We start from the raw sequence: 26,971 nt of genomic DNA on the forward strand, positions 1-26,971 counted from the left end.
GGGTGGATGGATCAATTGAAAAAACAAACCAGAAGAACAGTTGTTCAAAATATTTCAATTGCCTTTAGCTACTAAAGAAGTGGGAGGGTATTGACTGCATTTCATATCTCAGCCCAGCTGCTATTTACAGTCTGTAGTTACATTACCTAGAACAGAAATTTTCAACTCATAAATGCATTTCATAAAGCTTTATTTGGGAAAGTGGAAAAATGAGAGAAGTTCAAGAAGTCCCAGATTTGCTGCTGTCCTCCCCTCTTTGCAGAGGAAAACCAGCCAAATAAATATTGCATTATAAACAGCGCCAGGAATTTCTTAATAAAAGCTTTTGGATTTCTGTCTATTTCTAACTCTTGCAACAACATGAACCAAAGTGTAAAATAAGATTTTCCTAGTAATGGTGTTTTCCAGTTTTTCTCATCTTATGCTGCTTTCAGCAGAGAAGCACAACATGGTACAAATAGAAACATCTCCTATAATAGAATTCCTATTATTTATTATTGGTAAAGCTAAAGTAGAGCTAAGTAAAGTTGCCTTTGAAAAAACTACGGCAGAGAAGGCCTGATCTGACTCAATACAGAAAATGTCATTGCTGATAAATTATGCTTAAGAAGTTACACCTCATATCATTCTATAATAGGGTATTAGAACATAGAAATAGTCAAAGGGGAGTTCCATAAGAAACAGATGAGACTACCTGAAGACAGAGATACCTACTTGCTTTTTTTAACCTAATGCAATTTAGATTCTGCTTTACATGAAACAATGAACCTTATCTTCAGTTCTGCCAAACCAGTCACACACTGCATATTGCTTTCACCATTAAGAACTGCAGTAGCAAGTAGCAGGTGCACTGTGCTGTCTATATCCACGTAAGATGCTACAGATCCCGCTCAATCATCCAACAGACCAAAAGAACAGTACATATCCCCAAGAAAGAAAAAGAACTCAGTCACAAATTTGCCTGAACAAAATCTACTTGCAGCACAAATCTGCAGTAGTTTGTTGTTGCTTTGTATATTGCATACATAACCATGTCCTAAGGTAACCTAATGGCTATTTCTGCTTTGCTCCATTAATCTGAATCACAGCATTTATCAGAACATTTAATCACTTTCTAAGACCTATGCTGTATAGCACAATATAATCCTGCAACAGCCTGGCTGAGGCAGAACATAGATAACATGTGTGTGTCTCACACAAACACACTCTGAAGGCTCACATGTGCTGAAACACTCAATTTTGAGGGCTGCCTCAAAAAATTATTGTCTTGAAGGGCATCTTCTTGCCAAAAAGACTGCCAGCAAGTTGGACACATAAATAACAACCATCTCCAGCAACTGGAGACAGAGAAGTGATGAATACATCTCAGAACAAACCTCTGGGCAAAGGAAAGAAACAGTTCACCTTCAGAAAGTTTGGGACTGTAGACAGCAGTTACAGTGGTACACATTTGAACTTCACAAATCTTTTGCTTTCAGTTCAAGAAATTCCAGTTGAACAGCTTTTTCATTTGGAGCACTGACCAGCACCACCAGGCATCGCTATCTATGAACTGTACTGCATTTTCTTTCCTTCATGTTCTGGCACCTAAACCACAGCTACCATTACCATAGTATTGCACAGGTTGCATACCAGCTCTTCATTACTTCTTTCTCTGTTGACCCAACATACTACAGTCCTCTAATTTCAGACTATTTTTGTAGAACACCACAAAGAACCTGAGAGAAACTAAAAAAAAAAGCAGCATGCAGGTCAGCAGGAACAAATAAAAGCAGTATGTGTCAGGCCTGCAAGAACAAATAAAGTCCACCAAAATCCCTTACTGCATAATCGTGATCCATCTCTCTTCTATTACTCACTTTTGCCTCTTCCAATTCCAGCAAACTTTTCCCCAGCTACTAAGAAACTAACACCATCCATACTTGCAATGTCAAGCTCCAGTGACAACCAGCATCCCACTTATGCATGATAAAATAGACAACAATGCTGATAACCTGGGAAGGCATGCATTCCATCTAAAACACCACCAAACCCACAAAACACAAAACCACACAAAAAAAAGCCACTCTCACAATCAAAAAAACAGACTCAGAACTTTTTAAGGCTGCTCCTTCCATACTCCAATTCATATGAAGGATAGGGACAATAACTTAAAAGTTTCTACTCAAACATTTTCTACATTCTAGTCCCATGCCCTTACTCCATCAGTGTCTTCATTCCACACATCCTACATCTTCCAACCGTACACAAGTCCTCCTTCCTTGCTGCAGCTTAAATTCCTCTTCCACACTCCTGTGTCTGAAGCCAAAGTGCCACCTACTAAAAGAATTGTGTAACTCTCCACATTTTGTACCCTCAAAATTCTGCAGAAGTCTTAAGCCATATAAATCTGGAGAAAAAAACAATCTTAAAACTTTACCCAATCATGCTGACCAACAATACCTGCTGTCTGCTTTGTTTTGGTAAGACTTTGTTCCACTGTTTAGAAAACATCAGCATAATCCCAGCTTTTACCTTTCTCTAATTTTGTAAATCTCTGAAAGGTTAAATCAACCTGTACATGTTTATGACTTATACCATCACTTTTAAAGAAGTAGTATTATTGGTCAAACACCTTTTGGTGGACAAAAATTTCCATGAAAAAAGTGTTCATAATGTACACTCTCAGAATTACTTAACACTGGTCTTACACACATACAAGAGACAACATAGTATACTGCATGTTAAACAGCTATATTTGTCTCAAGGTCCCTCTTGTGAAAGCTGCTTCCCACAGAAAGGTTTTCCTTAAATGCAGTATTCTTGCAAATATACAAACAGTCTGTTTGGCTCAGTCTTCAGCACTACGTAACTTGCTAAAGCCTTATTTACAGGATTAGTAATTTTCTTCTCTGAAATTAGAGTAACCACAAAACACAACAGGAATCTGCAACAATTTGCTCAGGTGACTACTATAACCTGAGCCAGGAGGGTGCAAAATAACATTGGAAGAATGACATTTGTCAAGAATAACATTTGTGTAAAGTTGAAGCTTTTGGTGGGTTGGGGTTTTACCTCCTAAAAGGAGAGTCAGAGGCTTCCAGACAAATATTCCTAGGTCAAATTTCTCCAAGTCTGAGCTACCAACAAATTTGGCATTGAAAGGTTTGTTCACAAGGACACAGAGCTGTTGGAGTGAGAGTGAGTCCAGAGGAGGGCCACAAAGATGATCCTAGGGCTGGAACACCTCTGCTATGAATACAAGCTGAGGGAGCTGGGGTTGTCCAGCCTAGAGAAGGCTCCAGGGGAACCTTATAGCTGCCTTCCAATACCTGAAGAGATCCTATAGGTAGGCCAGAGGGGGACTTTTCATAAGGGTGGAGAATGGTTTGAAGCTGAGGGTGAGTAGGTTTAGACTGGATCTTTGGAAGAAGTTCTTCTTTACCAGGGTGGTGCAACTCTGGAATAGGTGGCCCAGGGAGGTTGTGAATGCCTCCTCCTTGGCGGTGTTCAAGGCCAGGTTGGATGAGGCCGTGAGCAGCCCAGTAGGGCCCCTTCCAACCTAAGTAATTTCATGATTCTATGATTACAGCTGGAACAGTTTTACAGCCTGTCATGGATACAGTGAAATGGCAGACTGACTGAAGTCAGTTTAAGCAAGTTCTACTCCTGTATCCCAGTTTGTCATCCCCTCAGTTGTGACAATGGGACCATCCACTGAGCTACAACACAAACTGAGATGAATCAGATTTAAAATTATCTCTTTTTTACATAATTACTTATTTTCACCCTGGGTCTTACTAGCATGAAATTTGCAGGGCTAGTCCACAGACAACTTACAGGACTGAGATACTGGTGAAATACAGCCTGAAAACAAATGGTCAGAGGAAAGTTTCTCAGCTTGGCTTGGCTTAACTATCAAATATAACATGATCTTCACATGCCTTCATGACAGCTCACTTGAAAAAACAAACAGCGCCAGTAACTGAATTTTAACTCCACTGAACTCATCTTTGAGCTCTTCCATGGCTACAGTACCAAAGAAATCTGATTAAAACCTCTATTACCATCAGAAAGACCCCACATGAATTGTAGCAGACTATATTTTTGATAGACTGACTTTCTGCCACACCATTTCCTCCAATCAGCTCACCTTGCAACTTCACAAATAAAAGCGTGAGCACAAGGAAGGGGCCACAACATACTGCAGAGTGACAGGAAAGAGTGTACCATTCCTTTTAATCATACACATGCCAATTGAGTGACTATGGTACCACAGCCTGAAACATCCCCATATAAAAATTTCTTCTTCCAGTGCAATACAAACGCACAGAGAACCTACTACATACCATGGGTGACAGTTATCAGACAAGATAATCATTGCACTAAGGACTAACAAGAGAAAATTTAGATGAGTGAAAGGCACTTGCTCAAAAGAGTAGTACAGTTATACATGTTGGTTTAGTGCAATGGTGTCTGCATCCAAGATGTTATCACTTCAGATGTCAAACCAGAGTTTCACATGCCCAAATCAGATTTTGCCAAGGCTGAGTGAGAAGACTGTAATACCTCATGCACAGCTCCAACTACAAAGCACTGCCTACCTCTCAAAGATACAGATTTACAACAGTCTTCTTCACACACTCATAACAGCAGGAAGAATTCAAATTACTCGTTGAATACCCTATTTAAAAAGTTATTTCCCCACAAAATAAGTGATAATTCTTGAATAACACAAATCAGTGTCAAATGGAGGAAAGTGACTAGTTCCATCCCTTTGCCTTAGCAAAAGATAACATCATCTTTGAGCCTTATCTAAAATGGCTGTAAGCAATAAAACACAAATAAGATGTAATAGAAATTAAAGGGAAAAATTTACTTAACATGAAAATTAATTAATTGTTTGTTTTAATTTCTCCCTCTAAGGACTTCTCCCTCTGCATGGGGAATGCTCGGGTCCGGTGCAATTCTGCAGGGACCCCTGGGCCCTGGCCCCACTGCCTCCCGCTCCCGCCCTTCCGCCGGCGGGGATGCGCGTCGACCCCTGGAAACAGCCAGGGGGTTTGGGTACCGCTGAGGTGAGGCATGTGCCGGAAAAGACACCGTCCGTCAAACCGCGGGACTCGGGGGCCGCCATCGCCGGGGGCCACGGAGGCTGCGGGGACCCCTGCGGCCTGACAGCTACTGAGGGAGGGGGTAAGGCCCGCACCAAGACGCCTCAGAGCACGGCAGTAGTTACCCGGCTGCTGCTGCCGTCTCCGTGCTCGCTCCCCCGGCGGCTCCGGGTTCCGCCGGGTCCCGGTCCTCCGGGCGGTGATGGCAACCTTCTGCTGCGGTGCGGCGACGGGGATCGGCGGGAAGCGCCGCGGTGGCCCGACGGAGAGCGGTGGCGACGCGGCGGGGGACGGGGCGAAGCGGAGCGCGGAGGCGAGGCAGAAGCGGCGGAGATAGGGGCCGCGGGCGGCGGCAGGGGAGGCCGGCCACGGCCTGGCCCCGGACCCGACGTACTGGAGCGGGAGGAGCGAGACCCCGACGAGCTGCCCTCTTTCAGGCGGTGGTAGGAAGATGAGAACGAAGGGCCGGAGCGGCCACTACTGGAGCGGTACATGATGGCGCCAGTGGCGTAGGGGTCCCGGCGGCCTGCGCGGGTGCCCCACTGCCTCTGACCCGCCCCCCCACCTCGGGGTACCCCCCGCACCCCACCGCGCGTGCGCGCCGCCGGCTGCCCTGCGCGCGCTCCCGACCCTGGCACCCTGGGGCCCGACGGGGGGGCGGGGTGAGCCCGGGCCGGGAGGGGGAGGGGGCGGGGGGCGTTGCTTAGGGACGCTCGCACAAAATGGCGGCCGCTGTGCCGCGGTCACATGGAGGGGGGCGTTGTGCTGCCGCTCCTTTCCTAGGCGCGCGCGGCTCCCGGCGGGCCTGAGCGGGACATGCTCGAATGCGCGCACTCGGCTATGCCATCCTGTTTGCCTGCCCTCCCAGGCTTCCCGCCGTGCTCTCTCAGCCCACCCGTTTGGTAGAACGGGCAGGGGCAAAGGCGGTGGGAGAGAGGGAGTACCGCCTTTGCATCTGAGGAGGCCGTGGGAGTCCTCCGGCTCCCAGAGGCTGAGAGCCGAAGCCGAGGGGCGGGCCTTGCCGCAGCTTGGTGTACTTGCGGAGACAGCAACAGCCTCTAAGTTGAACCCGAAAGCAGAAGAGCTTTTTATGGTTGGTTTCTTTTCCCTCGATGTTCTGTGGAGCTTGCCGGTATGGATGTTTTCCTTAAGTAGAAGTGTGTTTAAGGGCAATCCTTGGCCACTCGATGAAGCCATGCTGGTGTGAGCCTCCAGCTCGGAAAATTCTGAACAAGTTTCCTTGCTTTGGCTGCCAGAAGCTGGGATGACACGATAAGGAGGAATTGTTTTCTGTCTTTTATCTTCACCTGAGTACCCGCTACTGTAAGTGATAATGATACCAGCAGAGTTGCAAATCAGTTGGTTCTGGTGCTACAGACTCTAGGTAGAAAGATTTATTACATCCTCTAGGCAGCCTGAGATTATTTTTCAGCGATTCAAGGGGGTACGTGTGCTGTAATTGGAAAAGGTTATTGCACATAATAGAAGTTGGTTTTAAGATCCAACAGTATCATCTATTGAGAACGCAGTGCAAGAATGGGAAAAGGCAAATTCTGGTGAAATTGGCTGCTTGGTTACCAAACCTGCAGTGGCTCAAACAGGTGTTTGTGGCCATTGTAATAACAACAGCTGTGTGTATCTTATAATTAAATGTGTTCAAACGATCGCTCAGTGTCTAACAAAACTATGCAGAAACCCCAGAGATGATGATGATAAAGAGCACAAAGATGAGACTGGCAAGAAAGAAATTATTGGAAGCCTCAAAGTAAGGAATTGTATTAAAGAAGCATGCACGTTTGGGATTAAGCTGCTCTTTTAGCAGGAATAAAGAAAAGGACTTCTGATAGATGAAACATCCTAGACGAGTATGTTAAGTATTACTAAACAGTGTAGTCAGCTTTTGGCCCAAAAATAGTGTCCTAGACTACAGCAGCTTGATAATAATGTTAGAAAAGACACCTCCTAGCAGGAAGACCCTTGCCCAAAATAAATGCCTTGCCCTACGAGCATGCAGAGTGAATTTAAGAGAAGCTGGTCCTTTAATGCAAAACGAGCAAGAAATTGACCAATGGATATTTAGTAGGTGTTGGCATGAGGGGTAGCCGATACATACATCACTGTATAAATACCCACTGAATGTTGGCTGCTGTGATGGTTTGAGGTTTCTGAAGCTATCCCCATAAAGCTAAGCATTAGAGGTTTTCTCTTTATAGCTGGATTTTACGATATCGGTTCAGCAGACATTTATACCAGTAAACTGGTGAATCAACTGCTTCAGTAGATCTAAGCAAAAAAGCAAGGATTTGATCAAGTGGGAATTTGTACTAAAACAGCACATAGCTGGCTCAGCAGGGTTAATCTGGAATCAAGGAGTCTGTAAGCAAGAATTTGGGTTAAAATAGCCAGCTATTGTAGCTGTATGGCTAGAGCTTTGGATAGAAAAGAAAACTGAAAGTTGCCAAGCCACGACTTGTGTCTTATCAGACACCCATTACTAAAGAGAAAATAAGAGTTCGAGTATGTTCCCCTAAATGACCACTAGGACCACCGTAAAACCCTTATAGGTAAACCTGAGCATGAGCTGAAATAATTGTCAGATATCTGCGTATGTATTAGGCTTGGAAATGGGTGGGCATTTTGTGGAAATCATTGAATATGTATGCTTCTTGATTGTATTAAAATAGCCATTTTTTTTAATCTTGGTGTACATGTTAGGGGGATAAATTCCCCACATACCCAGTATGTTTTGTTTAGAAACTGGGAGAAATTTTGTGAATTAGATTTGGGGTTTTTTTTAATAGGCTAGATGACATCAGAGGACTTGTATTTGAAGACCCAGTCAGTTTTTGCATACTCGGATGAAATTTTGCCTTTGTTTTTGGGGAACGTATTTGCTAGATGGTAACACACCATTTGAAGCATACTACTTACAGCAGTGGCCACCAAGAGTAGCTGGATGTTGGGAGGAGGTCTGTGTGATACTACAGTGATATATTTCTGCTGGGAGCGATTTGGTTCAATTGTGTATTAAAACTAACTGCCACACCTTGATGTTTTCTGAGTGAGCACACCACTACACAGGCTCAGGAAATAGGCTCAATTATGCCAGTCATCAAATTAAGCATTTGGCTATATAAAGACTGTCTTGGTTTCCATTACTGTTGTCAACTCCTCCTCCTTTCCTAAAGTTGATAATGTTTGACAGTGACCTTTATTCAACTATAAGTATACTGTGATAACAATTTACTCTTTGAAAGTGGCTAGCAGAATTTGTATCTGCTTCTGGTGGGAGCAAAACATAATGACTGTGGAGGCAATGGGTACTCAACCTGTTCCAACTACCTACTCTAAGCAGCAGGCTTGGTGACACTCAGAGAGGCACTCAGAGTGCTCTACTTTACAACTACAGTATTGATGTTATGTAGGAAATTGCCCTCTAGTTTTGTATCATAGATGAAATCCAAATAATTCATCACCATGAGGAATATACTATTATCCCAACTGTGTTCTGCCTCTTCATTAAAAGGAAGCCCACATTTTCTTGCATTAGTGTCAGGTGTCTGTGTCAAGCACTCAGTCTTACCAACTGAAATTCACTTATTTCCCTGCCTAATAAGAGAAGAGAGACATGTTTGGGTTTAGACATTTCCATTCTGTTGCTTTCTTGAGAGCAGGTTTTTAAAACGAGTTTAAACCAGATAGATTTCAAAAAGCCATAAACCAAGAAACACAGCAAACTTTTCTTGGTTTTTTTGTTTGTTTGTTTTTTTAATGAAGTTATGCATATACATAAAAGCTTTGCAAATGTCCAGAATGTGAACATATTTTCTAACTTCTTTCTGCCTTGTATTCAGAGGAGGTCTACAGAAGATGTCCTGGTGGTTTCTGGTGATAGATTTCAGTGGCATTTGTAAGAAGGAGGAATCCAGATACCAATAACTAATCATTCATTAAAACTGCTGTCTACACCAGTAAGTAAAACTGTTCAAGGGAGGAATGGAAAAAAGAGAGCAAAGACCCAATATGTTGTGGTGTTTAAGAGTTTAGAATTAAGAACAACTTCCACTTATTGGAAAAAAATACTAGACTGACTAGCACACATTATCATTCTGGATCACCCTGTCATCTTACTGAGCATCTCTTCACAATTACAATTTATAGACTTGTTCTGTATTATCTGAAGTGTCATTTTCAACTGCATTCATCAATACCTTACTGAGTGAATTTTTTTAAGGAAGTGAGCACCCACAGTGAGATTCAATTAAATTACTCCTAAAATCAGTACTGAAATTTGGGCCCAGTGATGCCGAGCAAATTGAGAACTTTCATGTCTTTGTAAGAGGGAAGACTACAGTTTGTCTTAGGGAATTGAGAAAGTCAGGCTTTGCAGCTGTTTGTGTAATACTCCTGCCAACTGGTACTTCAGACTCACTGGACCAAGGAGGTGCCAGTCAGTCTGCTCTGCTACTAGTTCAGATTGAAAACTCCTCTTTGAATTTTCAGAGCTTGTATTTGAACTTACAGTTACCTGCTGCTTGGAGAGATTTTAGCTAATTGGATGCTGAGGGTAGTTTGGGGATAGTAAGGTGTCTCTGGCTTCTCATCCGGCCTCAAAATCATGGGACTACCCTGCTGTTGGAAGGATAGAGTTAAACACCTGGGCTGAATAAATTTAGAATTATTTGAAACCAGGGTCATAAGAATGGAAAGCCCTTAATACTAAAAGATGGGATGAGTGTGAATTCAGTATTCAGTATTACTAAGGTTGGAAGAGACCTCAAAGATCATTGAGTCCAACCTGTCACCACAGGCCTCATGACTAGAGTAGGGAGGACACTAGTGCCCACTACAGGCTTGAACTCCCAACCTTCCCATTAAGGGTCTTATGTGTTACCAACAGAGCCACCACTATGCTCACAGTTGTCTTAATGTTTAAATAATCAAACAAGACACAATAATTAAGAGCAGTATCTAAAGACAGTAAGATTCTGTCTGCTTTTGTAGATAATGCCTCGTTATGGCTTCTCTATATAAACCAGAGAAAGATTTGGATGAAGATAGAGGTGTCCCATTAATAACCAGTGGTAATTTTAGTACCAAAACCTCTCACCTCTAGGAGGAGAATTTAAATGTAAATGTAGGACTAGCTTAATCTAACAAATAAGGTAATAGTATAACGAATTAGGTAATTCATGGAGCATGCATACAGAGATTTGTGATGTGAACTCATACAATCAATAATACATCATTTATTTACTGTGTATAAACAGCTGCTGTTTGAGCTAACAGTGTGCTGGATTTGCATTTTCATTGCCTAGGACGTAATTCTGCAGAACCAGAGTAAAGCAGCTATCTCAACTCTGTGTGTTAACTGCCTTTGCACATCAGGCAAAGGACCCTCTTTTCGAAGACTACAGAACAACATTAAGAAAAGAAAGTTTAAGTTAGGAGTAGCTCACTATGAACAAGTAAACAGGAATCAGAATTAAAGTTGGACCGTTAGGTTGAAAGCCAGTGCAGTTAACAGAAAAATGTAATACCCTAATTATAATATTTTCTTACCCTTCAGTCAAGGTTAGATCCAGGGGCATAGGTCAACCATGCAGCACTCCTGCTAATGTTAAATGGCCAGGCTACCAAAAGAATTAAGATAATTAATATGTTTTTATGACAGACTCATTACTTTTCCCCTGAAAAACAGGGTAAAATGTGTATGTTGTGTCTTCAGGTCCAGGCAAAGCAGCCTACTCATGAAAACATTTGGACTGAGCCAAGTAATCAAGCCTTGGACATCATGCCATAGAATTTAAGGATGGTTCGGCTGATAGTAGAGTCCTGGCTAGGAGCACAGAAAATGCATCCAAGCAGACAACTGCTTTCAGAGATTTTTACATCTATAATTACAAGGTTGATATTTCTGAATTTAAGGCTTGTCTAGGCTAGCTTTGCAGCTGGGAAGTGAATGGGCATGTAACCAATGCTCATTTGCTCATTCCGAGTGCTGGGAGGAGTATTAAGTCATCTGTTACAAAATAAAATCCTATGGGAGTGGAACAGTCTGTCTTTGCCACACAGCTCTTCCTCATTGTGGGTGTATCAGTCTACAGCATTAAAAAGATCTGGGTAATAAGACAGTTAATAAAATCTGGCCTGCATTGGCTTGTGGGGGTAGATTAAATTAAACGTTATGTTGGGTTTTCTTTTGCATTTTGAATGCTCTGGGGAGTTTTGATAAATGTCAGGTATATGATTATGTACAGTGTGCAAGGTATTTTGTAAGCAATATTGCCACAAGCCTGTACTCCACATGACACACACCTTAAGTCAGTAAAATACATAGCAGTAAATGTCACAGGTTGCAAAATTTAGGAAGAGGTGAAGTAGAATCATAGAATGCATTGGGTTGGAAGGGACCTTTAAAGGTCATCTAGTCCAACCCCCCTGCAGTAAGCAGGGACTTGAAGTTGCTTAGAGCCCTATCAAGCTTGACTTTGTGTCCAGGGATGGGGCCTCCACCACTCTCCCAGGCAACCTGTCCTGGTGTTCCACCACCCTCATAGTAAAGAACTTCTTCATAATGTTCAATATAAGTCTACCCTTTTCTAGCATAAAACATTGTCCCTTGTCTTGTTGCTACGTGCCTTTGTAAGTAGTCCCTTCCCACCTTTCTGGCAGGCTCTGTTCATGTAGTGGAAGGTTTCCCTGGAGCCTTCTCTTCTCCAGGCTGAATAACCCTAACAGCTTGTTGTAGTAGGAGAGGTGCTCCAGCCCTCCAATCACTTTTGTGGCTGTCTTTGGGATCTTCTGCACCAGGTCCGTGTCTTTCTTGTGTTGAGGGTGTCTGATCTGGACACAGTACTCCAAGTGAGGTCTCACCAGAGCAGAGTAGCCTCTATCCACTGGCCACACTTCCTTTGCTGCAGCCCAGGATGCATTCTGCCTTCTGGGCTACAAGTGCACATTGTTGGCTCATGTCCAGCTTTTCATTCACCAGTACCCCTAAATCCTTTTCCACAGGGCTGCTTTCTATGATATCTTTCTCCAGCCTGTATTGATAATGGGGTTTGTCCCAACCCAGCTGCAGGTTGTTGCACTTCTAACGTTCAACAAGACTACGGTTCACCTGGGCCCACCTCTCCAGCTTGTCCAGATCCCTCTGGATAACATCCTATCCCTCTGGGATGTTAATTGAACCTTGCTTTATATGGCTATTACCACCGCTTTGGAGTACACTGACCTGTTGCTGGGAAAGTGGTCTTGGAGTATTGTCCTCTACTATGAGCAAAGAACTCTGTACTTACAAAAATCACACTGACACCCATAGAAGTACTGCCGGAGCTGTACCTCCCAGCACAGGACCTGATTTTTAATGTTATTGTAAATCTGAATGCCGTGTTCAATTCGTTTGCTGCTTCTCCTCAGCTCAGGCTCGTGCTTTTGACCGAATCCCGGTAGTATCTTGATTTCCTATGGCAGCGGTACGGCGCTTTAAAGGCAGCTGAGCGGGCGCCCCTTGGGAAGAGAGAACTACTCCCAGGTGCAGGGCTGTTGTGCATCGTCTCCCCACCCACCGGGGCCAGGCGTGCCCGCCAGCAGGTTTGTACTTGGCCCCCGGTGTACACCCCCAGGTGTACTTGGCCCCCTCGGCACCCGCGCTTGCCCGGTGCCAGGGCTGCAGGGCGTTCTCCCGCCCCGCAGGGGGCACACAGGGCATGCTTGCACCCTTTTCCTCTGCAGTGAGCGCGGAGGAGGGAGGGCGAGCCGAGGTACGGCGAGCCGAGGTACGGCGGGGGTCGCAGGTCAAGTTACATCGTGCGGTAGGAACGGGACGGGGGGGGCACGATAGCGGCGCTGGCGCGCGTCATCCCGGGGGGCGTGAGCGAGGGGAATCCGAGATCCCCGCCGGTGCTGGCCGTGCGCCCGTCAGTCCGCCTGCTCTTCGGCACAGTGAAGCGGTCGCCAGGCTGGGCCTTAGCCAGGGTTTCCCCGACCCCAGGGCTGTACCGGTTCATGCCTGGAGGGCTGCCATGACGTGGCCTGGTCACTCGCCCTGGTGGTCCAGTGCTCCATTCCCGCGTGCCGAGCCTCTGGCCCTGGGCAGCCTGAGCTATTCGGATGTGCCCCTGCTTAGTGCAGGGGCGTTGGACAAGATGGCTTTTGAGGGTCCCTTTCAACTGAATGCAATCTGTGAATCCCCGTCGTGGGGCCGGCTCGTGTGAGCACGAGCTTTGAAACAGAAGCCTTCCAAGTGTGCTTCCGTGGAGCAGCACACAAGGTCGCAGTCCTGCTTGCTGGTTTCCTGTGTCCTCTGTAGATCGGAGATACTGTCTGCTTCTTTGTGTGGACACCCACCTCCTCCTGAGTGATCTAGAGAGAGTTTTTTGATGTCCCAAATCAAGGTTCTTGGTGTGGAGATCGAGATAACTTGCTTTATTCCAGTTCTGTGCAGAAAAGGGTACTAGGTGATAATTCACAAAGCTAGCGCACCTTTTGAGAAATAAGACAGGTCTTGTATACAGAATGTCAGTGAGAAACTACATTGAAGTAAATGAGTAGTTGTTGTTACTCCTGACTTCATATGAAAACAGATGTCTGCTCTCCTTGGTCTATTATTCTTGTTTGAGATTAGTTCACTGCTACCAAGGTTTGATATCCCAGGTGCAACCCCCTACACAAGCCCACACGGTTAGAAAACCTGGAGTTTTTATGACTGTTAACCTTGTTCTTTCAACTGTGTCTTAAGGAGCATCATTGTGAGAATTGTTTTGAAAATGGAAATATAATTGATAGATTGAAAAAATATTTTTAGTTGCTTAACCAACACAGTGATCAGTAGCAAGGCAAATGCCTTCTCATGTTAGTTTCAAAGGCTAAACCAACCATGAGGGAAAAACAACCCAGAAAAAAGTAGAAAGTCTCATATTCTCAGAGCTTTGAGGTCTCAGGGTGATTCAGTGGGACAAACAATATAATTTACTTTAATCTGGAGCTTGATCATTTTGTAAAGTAGATGATAAGACAGCAAATGCACAGCGATAGGGCCTGGACTACATGACCCAGGAAGTTACTTCTAGCCCTATGTTCATTCTTATCATAGTCCACTTTGGGGTGGGGCTGTACTTTTTTTCTTTTGTGTACTGCATGCTGTTTCTTTTCTGTTTTAGGAAATCCTGCCTTTCATACTCAATTCCCAACAAAGGATGGAGAGCATCCTGGCTGATTTGTGTGGGACCAACCCGGATAATCCACTCCCTGTGTGGGTTCATGGCAGCATTGGCCATTGCTTTAATCAGCTGACATTAAATGTGATTCCTCATGCAATACTTGCAGTGGTTAGTGCCTGCTTCCTTGGCACTCCAAGGTATGACAACTAACTTGTCTAGCTCTTTATTATTATGCAGGACTGGAGGCAAGGTGAAAGGCTGGAAATCAGATCTTCTTATAATGTACTGAATATGTAATTAGAGAAGGACCCTACATTGTAATGCATATTTCCTAGCATTAGTTCTAATACAGAGTATGCTGTACAGCTCTGGTCCCTCCGTTGCAGAAAAGTATCCACAGAGAATAGAGAGGGCATGTTGTTCTGTGGGGGGCCATCAGGTGATGAGTGAAGGCAACGAGATTCCAGAAATGCAGAGTGCAAAGAATCTCAGAAGTCTGTTATTGTAGCATTGTAGAATCCCTTGCATTAGAGTCTGAGTCTCACAGCCTAAGTCCCAGAAGCCCTTAACAGATGAAGCAGCTAACAGAAGTCCCAAGCATATCCCTCGCAGCATCCCTACACCGAAGCCCTAGCCAGAAGAAGTAGCTAACTAACAGAAGCCCCTAGCAGCCCTAACCCCCCAGTCTGTTCCTCAGTCCCTAGCCCAAGCTCCTAACCAAAGGTAACTATTGCTCAGAGTGGTTGGTTTTTATACTCTTTGTTACCAATCTCTTAACCAGTAAAATACAACCGCATACATAAGCTAAAATCTTTTCCCAGTAAGAAGTGCCAGCTGCCAAGGAGGTGGCTCCTGCAGTATGTTCCAATCAAAGGGTGCCAATGTGAGGGTGTTGTTCTTGGCACACATGGAATGTTACTGTTTTGCTCTACACAGCATGCTAAGAAATCGGTCAGCTAAGGAATCATGCACGTGTCTAGCAGCTGCCCTCAGAACAGTGGCTGTAACAAGGGTAGTGAACATAAACCCACAGATAGTAATTCAACAGAATTTCAGTAAATCAAGATTGAGAAAACTGGGAGTCTTCTGGGAGAGAATGTAAATTCAAAGTGACATGAAACCAGGACAGATATATATCTATATATATAGTGATAAGGAGTTCAAAGAAATAAAATACTGTTTTTCTATTTACCCTCTCCTGAGATTTGTGAACATGGCAGGATTCACTGATATCAAAAGGCAACAAGTGATAACATATCAAGTGATAATGAAATATTTTCTTGGGCAATGGATTATGGATTTCATGTACACAGCATCACTGAAAGCAATGGTGATAAAAATAACAAACACCACAAAGACAAGAGAAATCAAGGATCAGAGATGTGATACAAAGAATTTGTCCTTCAAAATTTGTGTTACAGAGATTAAATATATTTCTTTTTTAATCCTCAAGGACTGAAGTCTGATTTAACTACAATGCATCACAGTTTGCAAACAAATTTCTGTAGAGAAATGCTTTTTGGTGGCATCTGAATCTCTGGTATTGATCAGATACTGAGCTATACTGATCTGGTGTTTAGCAATGCCTACAGTCTGAAGAAGTTACAGGTCTCGGGAGGGTGAATTTGAGAGGTTAAGTAAAAAGCTACAGATAAAGCTTGGAAGAGAGAAGGAAGAAAGGAGAGTATTGACTGAGAGCTGATTGCATTTCAATTGTAATTTTTTCTCCTTTGTTCTTTCCTTCTCTAGATCTGGCTCCAGGGTGCCTTGCAGGCCAAGCTGGGGATGCAGAATTGCTGCCTCCTTCACACTTGCTGTCTTATTCCTTGCTGATACCATTCCAGCCACCATTTCTCAGCAAGAGTTGGGCCCTCTATACCTGGAAGTGCTGGTAAATGGCACTGCCACCCTGACGTGGTTCACGCATGGCCTTGCTCTTCTCATGCTCTTCAGATCCATTCATGGCTTTACGAAGGGCCCAGTGGCCCTGGCTTTCCTTGCTCTTTTATCCATACCTTCCCTCATCATAAAACTAGTATGGTACTACCACAAGACAGCTTGGTCTCCTGCCCACCCTGCTGCCTCCTCCAGGTTCGCCATTCTCTGTCTGCAGCTGGCCTCTCTGCTTGTCTATGTGATTGGCTACCTCTTCCCCACCACTAGCAGGCAAGAATTCCTCTCCATCAATCACTCCTGGCATGAAGACCAGCTCATCTCCGAGCCAGGAATACCAGTGCCTGATCAGCAGAGAGTGGCAGAAGATGGTGAGAGCTGGCTTTCACGCTTCTTTTACATTTGGATGAACCCTCTTATGAAACATGGCTATCAGGGCAAGCTGAAGCAGCCACAGGATGTCTATGTGCTTCCTCGCCAGCTCCAGGCTGCCAGTGTCTGTGATTGTTTCTACTCTTGCTGGCAGAAGAAGGCAGCTCTCCCCCAAGTAGAGGAAGAGACTGTCTCTCTTACTAGCCCAATCATTGCCAGAGGTGATGGGAGTAGCAATGCCCCAGACAGCCTTCAGCACGCCCAGAAGCCTGTGCGACTCTTCTCAGTCCTGCATGCAGCATTTGGACTTCGTTTCTACTCCCTTGGACTTCTCAAGCTGGCTGGCAACCTGCTAGGTTTCTCAGGCCCTCTGCTTCTGAACCTGCTGGTGAATTTCATGGAGTCACAGCAAGAGCCCCTGAGCCATGGAGTACTTTATGCTCTTGGACTCTTTGCTGGCTCCTTTTTGGGTGCTCTCTTCCGCAACCAGTTCACCTATGAGGTGAACAAGGTGACACTGATGGTGCGAGCTGCCATAATCTCTGCCATCTACCGCAAGGCTCTGCGTGTCAGCAGCAGCAGTCTTACCCGATTCACTCTGGGGGAAATTGTCAACTTCATGAGCACAGATGCTGCTAGGTTGGTCAACTTCTGTATCAGCTTCCACGAAGTGTGGAGCATGCCTTTCCAGTTTGCCATTACCCTCTACCTCCTCTATGAGCAAGTAGGGATAGCCTTTTTGGGAGGCGTGGCCCTGACACTGCTGCTTGTGCCCATCAACAAGATTATAGCTAACCGCATCCTGATGAACAACAAGGAGATGCTGAAACATAAGGATGCACGGGTCAAGGTGAGGGGCAGCTGGTGGCTCTCTGAGTTTTTTCTCCCTATTTGACCCTGGAATGTTGGCTTTTGGGTCACTTGTCATGATCCAAAGCAGATTAGTTGAGTCATAGTTGTTGGAAAAAATGCTAGAGGGGGCGCGTGTGCGCGCACACACACACACACTTGTTCACTGACAAGAAAGTAAACCTGTAATGCTTGTTTTGCCACTTGGGCAAATTCATGTTCCCTTGCAGCTTTATTCTCTGTGTGTAGTGTAGAATCATACAGTTACAGAATGGTTTGGGTTGGAAGGGATCTCCAAAGGTATCACAGTATCAGTCAGGGTTGGAAGGGACCACAAGGACCATCTAGTTCCAACCCCCCTGCCATAGGCAAGGACACCCCACACTACATCAGGCTGCCCAGAGCCTCACCCAGCCTGGTGTTAAACACCTCCAGGGACGGGGCCTCAACCACCTCCCTGGACAGGGCCTCAACCACCTCCCTGGACAACCCATTCCAGGGCTTCACCGCTCTTATGGTCATCTGGTCCTTGCACTAAGCAGGGATATCCTCCACTAGATCAGGCTGCTCAGAGCCTTATTGAGCCTAAACATGAATATCTCCAGGGATGGTGCCTCAACTATCTCCTTGGGCAACCTGTCCCAGTGTTCCACTACCCTAATGGTAAAGAACTTGTTCCTAACATCCAATCTAAATCTACTCTTCTCTAATTAAAAAACATTTCCCCTCATCCTATTACTACAGGCCTTTGTAAACAGTCCCTCTCCCACCTTCTTGTAGGCCCCCTTCATGTACTGGAAGGCCACTATTAGGTCTCCCCAAGCCTCCTCCAGGCTGAGCAGCCCCAGCTCCCTCATCCCATCCTCAGATGTTCCAGCCCCCTGATCATTTCTGTGGCCCTCCTCTGGACCTGCTCCATCAGGTCCATGTCCTTCCTGTATTGAGAGCTCCAGAGCTGGATGCAGTACTCTGGGTAAGGTCTTACTAGAGCAAAGTGGCAGAATCCCCTCTCTTGACCTGCTGGCCATGCTTCTTTTGATACAGCCAGAATGTGATTGGCTGCCTGGGCTGCAAGCCCACACTGTTGGCTTATGTCCAGCTTCTCATCCACCAGCACACCCAAGTCCTTTTCTGCAGGGCTGCTCTTAGTGTCAGCATCCCCCAGTCTGTACTGATACTGACGATTGCCCCAACCTGGTGCAGGACCTTACACTTCGCCTTATTGTTAAGGTAGGACTTACAGAGGTGCTTCCATTCTATTGCTCCAGTAATGTCATCAGTGGTGAGGTGGCTTGCAGTGTGGACAAAGGCAATTATCAAGGTAGTAGCTTTATTTTGCTTCAGGCTTGGCACCCTCACTCATCTTGTCCACTGCTTTTTACATATTTACAGTGTCATCTCTTTCCTTACCATATGTCAAACATCTGATTCCTACCTTTTACCTTGTAATGGGTTGGGGCAGATCCCCTCCCCACCACAGGCAGAAATAACGACTCAGACAAACTGATTGCAAAAGTAGTGGAGAGTTTAAATAGAAAGCAGTGAATGTTACAGAAAACCCAAAGCGCAGTGACAAAGAAAGATCCCAAAGCAAACCCAGAGCCATCCCATTCCCACCTGAGGGTACACCCGAGACCCTCAGGGCTCCTTCTTCCCCCTCCCTCTGCTGGGCTAGTCTCAGCTGGCCAGGCCTGAGACTGCCCATCCCCCTGTGGCCTTGGGCCTAGCCAGGCCCAAAGCCAGCAGACATCTCCCCCAGTTACCGGCTGGCGGAGGAGGAAGAAAAGAGAACGTGCTAGACTCCGCACTGGATCTTATAGTGGTGCAAAGAATCATGGTAGGAAATACACACAATTTCCTGTGTCCATCCCTCTGGGCTGGACTTCTGGACACAGGAAGTGAACACACCAGGGGGGCACCCAGCTCAAACTGCAACATACCTCTAATTCCTGCCTTTTGTCTGTAGTGAGGATGGACAGTACTTTCACTTGCCATTTCTGTCATGCTTTGGAAGCACAGAACATAAGTCAGCTCCGTGTCAGAACTGTTAGGAGCTTTAAGAATATTTATTTCCCAAGAGAACATGCATCTAGTTGTATGGAATATGTTGAACTTTCTCCAGATATTGTAGGACTGGTTTGCTGAGTGAACCTCTCTTGTTAGTTTTCTTTCATGTTAGGCACACAGATATTCTTAGCTTGCTCTGCACACGTTGACCCCAGAGCAGGAATGAGGACAGCATATTGGAGGGACACCTGAGCTGCTGGATGCAAGCCAGCCAGGTGCTGGATATAGACTCATTGTGTTGTGGCAGCAGCAGGCCTGAGAGCCAGGTGTTACTGTCTCAGGGTGCTGTCAAGCAAAAGCAGGTAAATGGCATCCAGTCTGGACCTAGTAATTCCACACATTCCTTCACCTGTGTTGCATGTCCTTCAGCTGGGAAGCAGTATTATTTTGCCTTTTCACAGCACACATGGCTGAGGAAGCTGGTGAAATGAGTGGAAGCAAAATTCCCAGTGACTGCCACATGAGTTTGTTTTTGTTAACAATAAATGATTGCTAGTATCTCTAGCCAGGCCCTTAGCAGGAGGCACCTGCAGACCTGGCCCCAGCCCAGATACCTAGCTGGCATTTGTTGTATTAGGCAGGCACAGATTACACTATGTGCTTTTCCTCTTTGCAGCTAATGACAGAGTTCCTGTCTGGCATCCGTGTGATCAAGTTTTACACCTGGGAGAAGCATTTCAGCACCAGGATAAATGCCTGCCGAGCTAAAGAGCTGCAGAAATTACGAGCTGTCCAGTACTTGGATGCTGTGTGTGTGTATCTGTGGGCAGCACTGCCTGTTCTTGTCTCCATTGCCATCTTCATCACTTATGTCCTGTTGGGTCATCCGCTCACAGCCACAAAAGTAAGTAGTAGGGAGACCTTCAGCTTTCTCTTGTTGGAGAACAATCTTCAGTGGTGCTGCAGTCCTGAGGCATCTCTGCAAAATAAACCCAGCCTGTGTCTCCCCACGGCTCTTCAGGTTTTGAGTAGTGAAGCTGTTTGGGGGAAATAAGATGCAAGGGAGCACTGCCTCTAACTCATGGCTGTTTCCTTATCCATGCAGGTGTTCACAGCACTGGCCCTTGTTGGGATGCTTATTCTTCCTCTCAATAGCTTCCCATGGGTGTTGAATGCAATCTTGGAAGCCAAAGTTTCCCTGGATCGAATCCAACGTTTCCTTGAGCTTGTAGACCAGGACCTGGAAGCTTATTACGCCCTAGGTAATGTCAAGGGATGCTGCTGTGCTCGGGACGCTGGGCAGGTATTCCAGTGAGCTCTTTTCAATGAGCAATTAATCACAGGTGCTGATAAGTACGACTTTATTGATTATAAAGGCAGACGAGCCTGCGCCATAGCACTGCAGGGCATGAAACCAGAAAGCAAAGCACAACCCAAGTTACCCAGTAGACCCAAAACCAGAACCTGATCCCCAGTAAAGCATGGCACAACCCCACAAGCTACCCAGCAAACCCAAAAGTAGAGCCCAATCCCAAGCAAAGCACAGCTAACTTACCCTATAAGACACATGGCGATACCGGAGATGGCAAAGTGGCGGAGCTGACCGTCTCCCATCCAGGCAGGCATCCTCACGAGACCAAATCTTGTCTTGTTGGATCGGAGAAAGCGGCAGCCCCAGCCAGTAGCAATCTTCAGCTTTTGTAAGGGACCCGCGTCCTGTGATGTCGGGCCAGGACAACCACAGGAGGCTGGGTCTTGGAGCCAAAGCCCCTCCCATATTTTGCAATCGGTGTTATGTAACTTCTCACCCTACTGCTCATGCACGCAGCCCGCTCAGGGGGTCGCATGCCCCCTGCCCAGCAATAGCCTTCCTCATCTTCATCTCCCTCAGGTCCATTAGCGGTCAAGCGAGAGCTTGAAGGTCTTTTGTAGTCAGCTCTGGATGTCAACATGTTGAATACATTCCCATCCCCACTTGGTTTCATAAACAGAGGAGACCTACAGATACATGTTATCTGTTACTCCTGTCCTGCACCTGGGAGCTTCTGGTCAAACACCAAGCTTTCCCAGATACTGCGGGGCAGCTGGGCACAAACACCAGTTATTCCCAGGCAGGCCTCAGCAGCTGGGTACTTGTAATCAAACTCCAATGAATTCTTCCCTGCTACAGCTGGGGGACATTGGAAGCAGAGAGCTGAGGTGTATGGTGCTGGGAGGACAACTGGCTGTCACATCATGATTCAAGATGTTTTGACTGTCAGAGGCAGAGTGAAGGCACTTCATTTCTGAGTGTTTCAGCAAAGAGAGGGAAGGAGAGTTTCCCCTTTAAATCACTTGTTGTGGAATCCTGGATTAGAATTCCACTTGCTGTGGAATGAGTGGAATGCCCCTCTCCCAGTATAGGAAGGCAGTATTGTATTTGTTGAGGTAGGTAATTTGACAAAGCTTAAATGAATTTGAGAGACTTTAGCAAAGGTTAATCAAAGTTCAGTTTGATGTCAAGGTTAACTACCTTACTTACTACAAAGGCAAATTGATTTGAGTTGGATTAATAAGATTGTGCAAGAAGTATACAGGTGGAAATTGACTTAGGGTTAGGCTAGGAAGACCTCCACAGGAATTGGGAATAAACAGAATAAAGATGGCCTTCCCATTGACTCGTTAGGTTTTCAGAATGGACTCCCTTGCTCTCTGAACTCCTTCTCGGAGAGGGGCCTAGGTGCGGCTGCAGCCAATCTTAGACCTGGTCAGCAGTTCATGACTAATGAGGCCCTTCCATTGTGTAACAAGGTTCAGAATGGACTCCCTTGCTCTCCAAATGCCTTCAGAGGGTATGATTATATCCACCCGTAATCCCAGACTTGGTCAACAATTTATAACTAAGATGATTTGAGTGTTGGGACTTCAGTGAAGTGCTTTAAGATAAGTTTGTGCATCCTATGTAATTTTGAGATAGCAGCAATTGAATGGTGCCACATCCAGCTGGCAGCCAGTCACCAGTGGTGTGCCCCAGGGATCGGTACTGGGCCCCATGCTCTTTAACATCTTTATTGATGATCTGGACGAGGGCATCGAGTCCATCATCAGTAAATTTGCTGACGACACCAAGCTGGGGGCAGGAGTTGATCTGCTGGAGGGTAGAGAGGCTCTGCAGAGGGACCTCGACAGGCTGGGCAGATGGGCAGAGTCCAACGGCATGAGATTGAACACATCCAAGTGCCGGGTTCTGCACATTGGCCACAGCAACCCCATGCAGAGCTACAGGCTGGGGTCAGAGTGGCTGGAGAGCAGTCAGGCTGAGAGGGACCTGGGGGTGCTGGTTGATGGTAGACTGAACATGAGCCTGCAGTGTGCCCAGGCAGCTAAGAGGGCCAATGGCATCCTGGCCTGCATCAGGAACAGTGTGGCCAGCAGGAGCAGGGAGGTCATTCTGCCCCTGTACACTGCACTGGTTAGGCCGCACCTCGAGTACTGTGTCCAGTTCTGGGCCCCTCAGTTTAGGAAGGATGTTGACTTGCTGGAACGAGTCCAGAGAAGAGCAACAAAGTTGGTGAGGGGTTTGGAACATAAGCCCTACGAGGAGAGGCTGAGGGAGCTGGGGTTGCTTAGCCTGGAGAAGAGGAGACTCAGGGGTGACCTTATTGCTGTCTACAACTACCTGAAGGGAGGTTGTAGACAGACGGATGTTGGTCTCTTCTCCCAGGCAAGCAGTACCAGAACAAGAGGACACAGTCTCAGGCTGTGCCAGGGGAGGTTCAGGCTGGATGTTAGAAAAAAGTTCTATACAGAAAGAGTGATTGCCCATTGGAATGGGCTGCCTGGGGAGGTGGTGGAGTCACCATCACTGGAGGTTTTTAGGAGAAGACTTGATGGGGTGCTTGGTGCCGTGGGTTAGTTGTTTGGGCGGTGTTGGATTGGTTGATGGGTTGGACGCGATGATCTTAAAGGTCTCTTCCAACCTGGTTTATTCTATGTATTCTATGTATTCTACTGCTGTAAACTGTAAGATAGCAGTGTTTAACCAGTCAGCCATCTACAATCAACTGTAATCAATGCAGTGATTTAGACAAATTTTAACAAAGCTCACTAAGCAAAAAGTAGACAGAGCTATGCACAGGTAGAGAGGTTAACCTGTGATTAAGGTGTTTCCTTTCCTGCAGATTATAGTAAATTTGGGCATACAGGGGTCTTTGGGATTTCATAAAATCCTAGAGATAGCAAACACTTACAGCTCTTTACTGTCAGATTACTACAAGCAGATGGTCTTCCCTGTTGTCAGTCTTTACAGACAGATGGTGGTGGATGATCAGAGTTGAATCTGAGAGGCACCCCAGCTCAGCAAGATACCTAGTCACAGCCACTGTAATCCCAGATTGCTCCAATAAGCCTCACTTGGGATCAGTATTTATAGGGTCGAATCACGATTGACTTTGCTTGGTGCTTTGGACAGTACTGTTTCCACTGTGGCCATTAATCTTGTTGGGCAAACTTGGCACTTTTCAAAGGGGCCTATGATCTTAATTGTCAGCACCTTTCCAAGGCATTCAGGAGTTGTAGGTGTGGTTAGGGGTGCCTAATAATTCCAATTTATGGTACTTGTACCAGGGACACGCAGATACTGAATCATTTTGACTTGCTTTCCCATGAGGCAAGATCAGAAGGTACCAAATTGTCCCAGCCAATCTACATTTTGTGATTAAACAAGAACACAACAGCTGGTGCTGACTTCATAAAGTGGCACAGGTGGAAACAGCAAAGTGGCTCAGGGAAGGGGCAATCTGCACCATTGTGCTCTGGAAAGTGGGAGAGAAGGCTGCAACATTTCTCTTTGCCAACCATAGACCATTGCTTGTTCCTGCAGAGCTCTGCCTTTGGTGTCCATTTAGAAGAAGCCACTCCCTCCTCTGTCCAAAGTTCCTCTGACAATGAAACTATGTTTATAGCTTTGCCTGGCAGAAAGGCTTGAATAGGTGCCCCTGTGCCCCTCTCTTTCATCACAGCTCCTTTTCTCTCATTCCTTGCCTTTTGCTAGCTCTCTGCCATTCTTTTACCTTTAATAGTAATAAAATCAGGTTATCCTTATGTCATGGATTGAGTTGAACCTGCTGCTGTTATTCATACCATGCTGCAGTCATGCCAGCTTCAAAAAATGAAAGTGCTACCTGGAGCTAAAAGTTCAGATTGCAACATGGGAGGCTTCCTGTTCTGGTTGCTGTTTCTGGGTTCCAGGTTCTTGGGTGTTGGCTGTTTCTGCAGGCAAGGCAGCAGAGTGAGTGGGAGTCAGCTAGCTGCTGGCTTTGGTTTTCTGGTTTATGCTGGTTTGGTTGTGGTTTGTTTGTTTGGTTTTTTTTTCTCTGTGTATTCCACTGTGCTGCTTCTGCAAATAGGCTAAGCTAAGGTAATCATGCATTATATTATTAATTAGATTATTAGCTAAGGTAACTATTTGAACCCTGAGTTTTGTGTGGTACTCTTCCCCTCACTTTTGTGTTGGAGGAGCAGGGAATTTAGCCCTTGCACTAAACCACTACACCTTACAATGTCTCCCTGATAGCCAGCAGGTCATTATGTGTGTTTGGTGGAAGCTGAAGACAGGATTGGAGGAAGGGAAGTATAAGCTTAAGGGCATGTTAGTAGGCAAGTGTCCCATTATGCGCCTGGCTCAAGGGTGATGCCCTTTCTGTGGTCTCATCTATTTGGGAACAAAGCTGATAGTATTTGTGATGCCAAGTGTCTTTCATATTCTGGCCTTTTCATAGTAGTGTGCAGTTCTGCCTTTCTATTGCAGATGTCCCTTCAGGTACTGCTGCTGCCATGGAGATTCAGTGTGCAGCCTTCTCATGGACACCAGTTGAGGAGGAAAGCACCAGGCAGCCCTTATCCGCAGGCACTCTGCAACTGCACATTGAGAACCTGTCAGTGGAAAAGGTGAGCAAGGACACAGGGGGTAATAGAGAAGAATGAGTCCAGAAAAGCCAAATAGTGGAGCAAGGGTGGCATGCTTTCATGTTTTCCTGGCCTTACAAGCCATGCATCAAAATCTTTCTTAGTCAGGCAGCACAGGACACATATCACATCTCTGAGAGCTGAAGGATGCTGGAGCAGATCTAGTCATGGCTTACACACAAAAGATGAACCAGCTCTGGTTTCTACTGCTCCAGCAGGAGAAGGCTGAGCAGGGAACACACCTGGACTCCAGAATTAACTTTCCTTGCAGACTTGTGCCCTTCCATATCAGGATTTTGGTATACCCAACAACTGTACCCAGCTCCACTGTTGAACCTGTGAGATAGGTCTAGTTTAAGACAGTAGTCAGCTTTCTTAAAGGCTATGTGTGGCTCAATTAAATCCAGACAAGCCACCCTGTATTAGCACATGAGGTTGCTCCTTTTCATTTCCCTTTTCAGGGGATGCTCCTGGGAGTTGTTGGGAGAATCGGCTCTGGCAAAAGCTCTCTGCTTGCAGCCATCACTGGAGAGCTCATTAAGTAAGTAGCCTAAAGGCTTCTCCCTGCCTCGTCCCTCTGTGCCATGGCAGGCAGAGACCATCCACTGCTATCTCTATTTGTAGACCATTTTGGTTTGTCCTTTGTTACCCTTTCCACTCACTTCTGGTGTGCCTGCAGACAAGGTGGACGAGTGTATATTTGTGACCTGGAGCGGGGATTTGGTCTGGCTGCACAGGAGCCTTGGATACAGTCTACTACTGTCCGTGAGAACATCCTTTTTGGGCAGGAATATGATGCCAGGCTCTACAAGGAGGTGGTGGAGGCCTGCGCCCTCTCTGATGACCTAAACGTGAGTGCCTAACCTGTAAACATGCCTGAGCTGCCTTGGCCAACTTTTGCATCCAGCCTGAGCCTCCCTGGGAGCAGTTCTCATTCTTCCAGGCTGTAGACTGCTTTTCCAATGTGCCAGTCACACAACATTACTCTGATTGCCAATCCCAGACCATACGCTCTGGTAGCGCTTTGGATAGGTTCTTCTGCTGCTAAGCCAAAACCCCTTGCTCCTGGGGAAAGGATATGTTCCTGTAGAGCTGATGGCTGCCAGCTTTTTCAGGCAAAACCTATCAGTAGCTCATACATTTTTTTGGCTCAGGAGCTTCCCTGGGCTCTGGAAGGGCTGAGTCTGTGGTCCTCCTGTCAGTAATACACATAATCTGTGTCAGAGGCTTATGGCTGTGTTAGCCAGTAAACATGGCTTGCCTTCTAGCATTCTGTAAGCTGATGCCTGACTTTCTGAAGTGTCAAGCACTAGGAGCTCCTGTTTGCTTTGACAAAGAAATACTCTATAAAGGCAAGATTTGGCAAATAGTAGACTATGCCTGTGCCACCAAAACAAGAATAAACTGTAGCTTTTACCACTAAACTTTTTGGGTGGGCCTTGGCATGATTTTGGTGCAGACACAGCACTTGCTTTCCCAGAAAATGCCCAGGGGCAATTTGAGACCAGAAATTGCTCTCAAGGGTAGTTCAAATATGTTCACCTTATTCTGGGTTGTAAGAGAGTTTAGTTGCGATAATACCAAGCTTGCCATTTTTCTGCAGAATCAGTGCAGACTGTTGCATTGTTTAATATTCAATATGATAAT

The 26,971-nt window shown here is 45.9% G+C and overlaps 2 protein-coding genes across 4 annotated transcripts in view; one reads left to right on the forward strand and one right to left on the reverse strand.

Moving 5' to 3' along the window:
- ZNF318 (zinc finger protein 318) overlaps window positions 1-5,659 on the reverse strand; it is a 30,493-nt gene extending 24,834 nt beyond the window's left edge. The window contains exon 1 of the mRNA XM_054162369.1: window positions 5,219-5,659. Coding sequence (XP_054018344.1) covers window positions 5,219-5,587 — 369 coding nt within the window. The 5' untranslated portion in view covers window positions 5,588-5,659. The remainder of the gene's footprint in view (window positions 1-5,218) is intronic.
- Window positions 5,660-5,917: 258 nt separating this feature from the next.
- ABCC10 (ATP binding cassette subfamily C member 10) overlaps window positions 5,918-26,971 on the forward strand; it is a 30,247-nt gene continuing 9,193 nt past the window's right edge. Inside the window, exons 1-8 of one of the 3 annotated variants that reach the window (XM_054162370.1) lie at window positions 5,918-6,416; window positions 14,258-14,454; window positions 16,007-17,372; window positions 20,055-20,282; window positions 20,484-20,640; window positions 25,167-25,306; window positions 25,786-25,865; window positions 26,004-26,175. In XM_054162370.1, the coding sequence (XP_054018345.1) occupies window positions 14,294-14,454; window positions 16,007-17,372; window positions 20,055-20,282; window positions 20,484-20,640; window positions 25,167-25,306; window positions 25,786-25,865; window positions 26,004-26,175 (2,304 nt within the window). In that variant the 5' untranslated portion in view covers window positions 5,918-6,416; window positions 14,258-14,293. Of the gene's footprint in view, window positions 6,417-12,840; window positions 12,860-14,257; window positions 14,455-16,006; window positions 17,373-20,054; window positions 20,283-20,483; window positions 20,641-25,166; window positions 25,307-25,785; window positions 25,866-26,003; window positions 26,176-26,971 lie in introns of those variants that run through there. The other 2 variants (XM_054162371.1, XM_054162372.1) reach the window with 2 other exon arrangements.

The sequence above is a fragment of the Dryobates pubescens genome, chromosome 6, assembly GCF_014839835.1.
Source record: "Dryobates pubescens isolate bDryPub1 chromosome 6, bDryPub1.pri, whole genome shotgun sequence".
In the NCBI taxonomy this organism is placed as follows: domain Eukaryota; kingdom Metazoa; phylum Chordata; class Aves; order Piciformes; family Picidae; genus Dryobates; species Dryobates pubescens.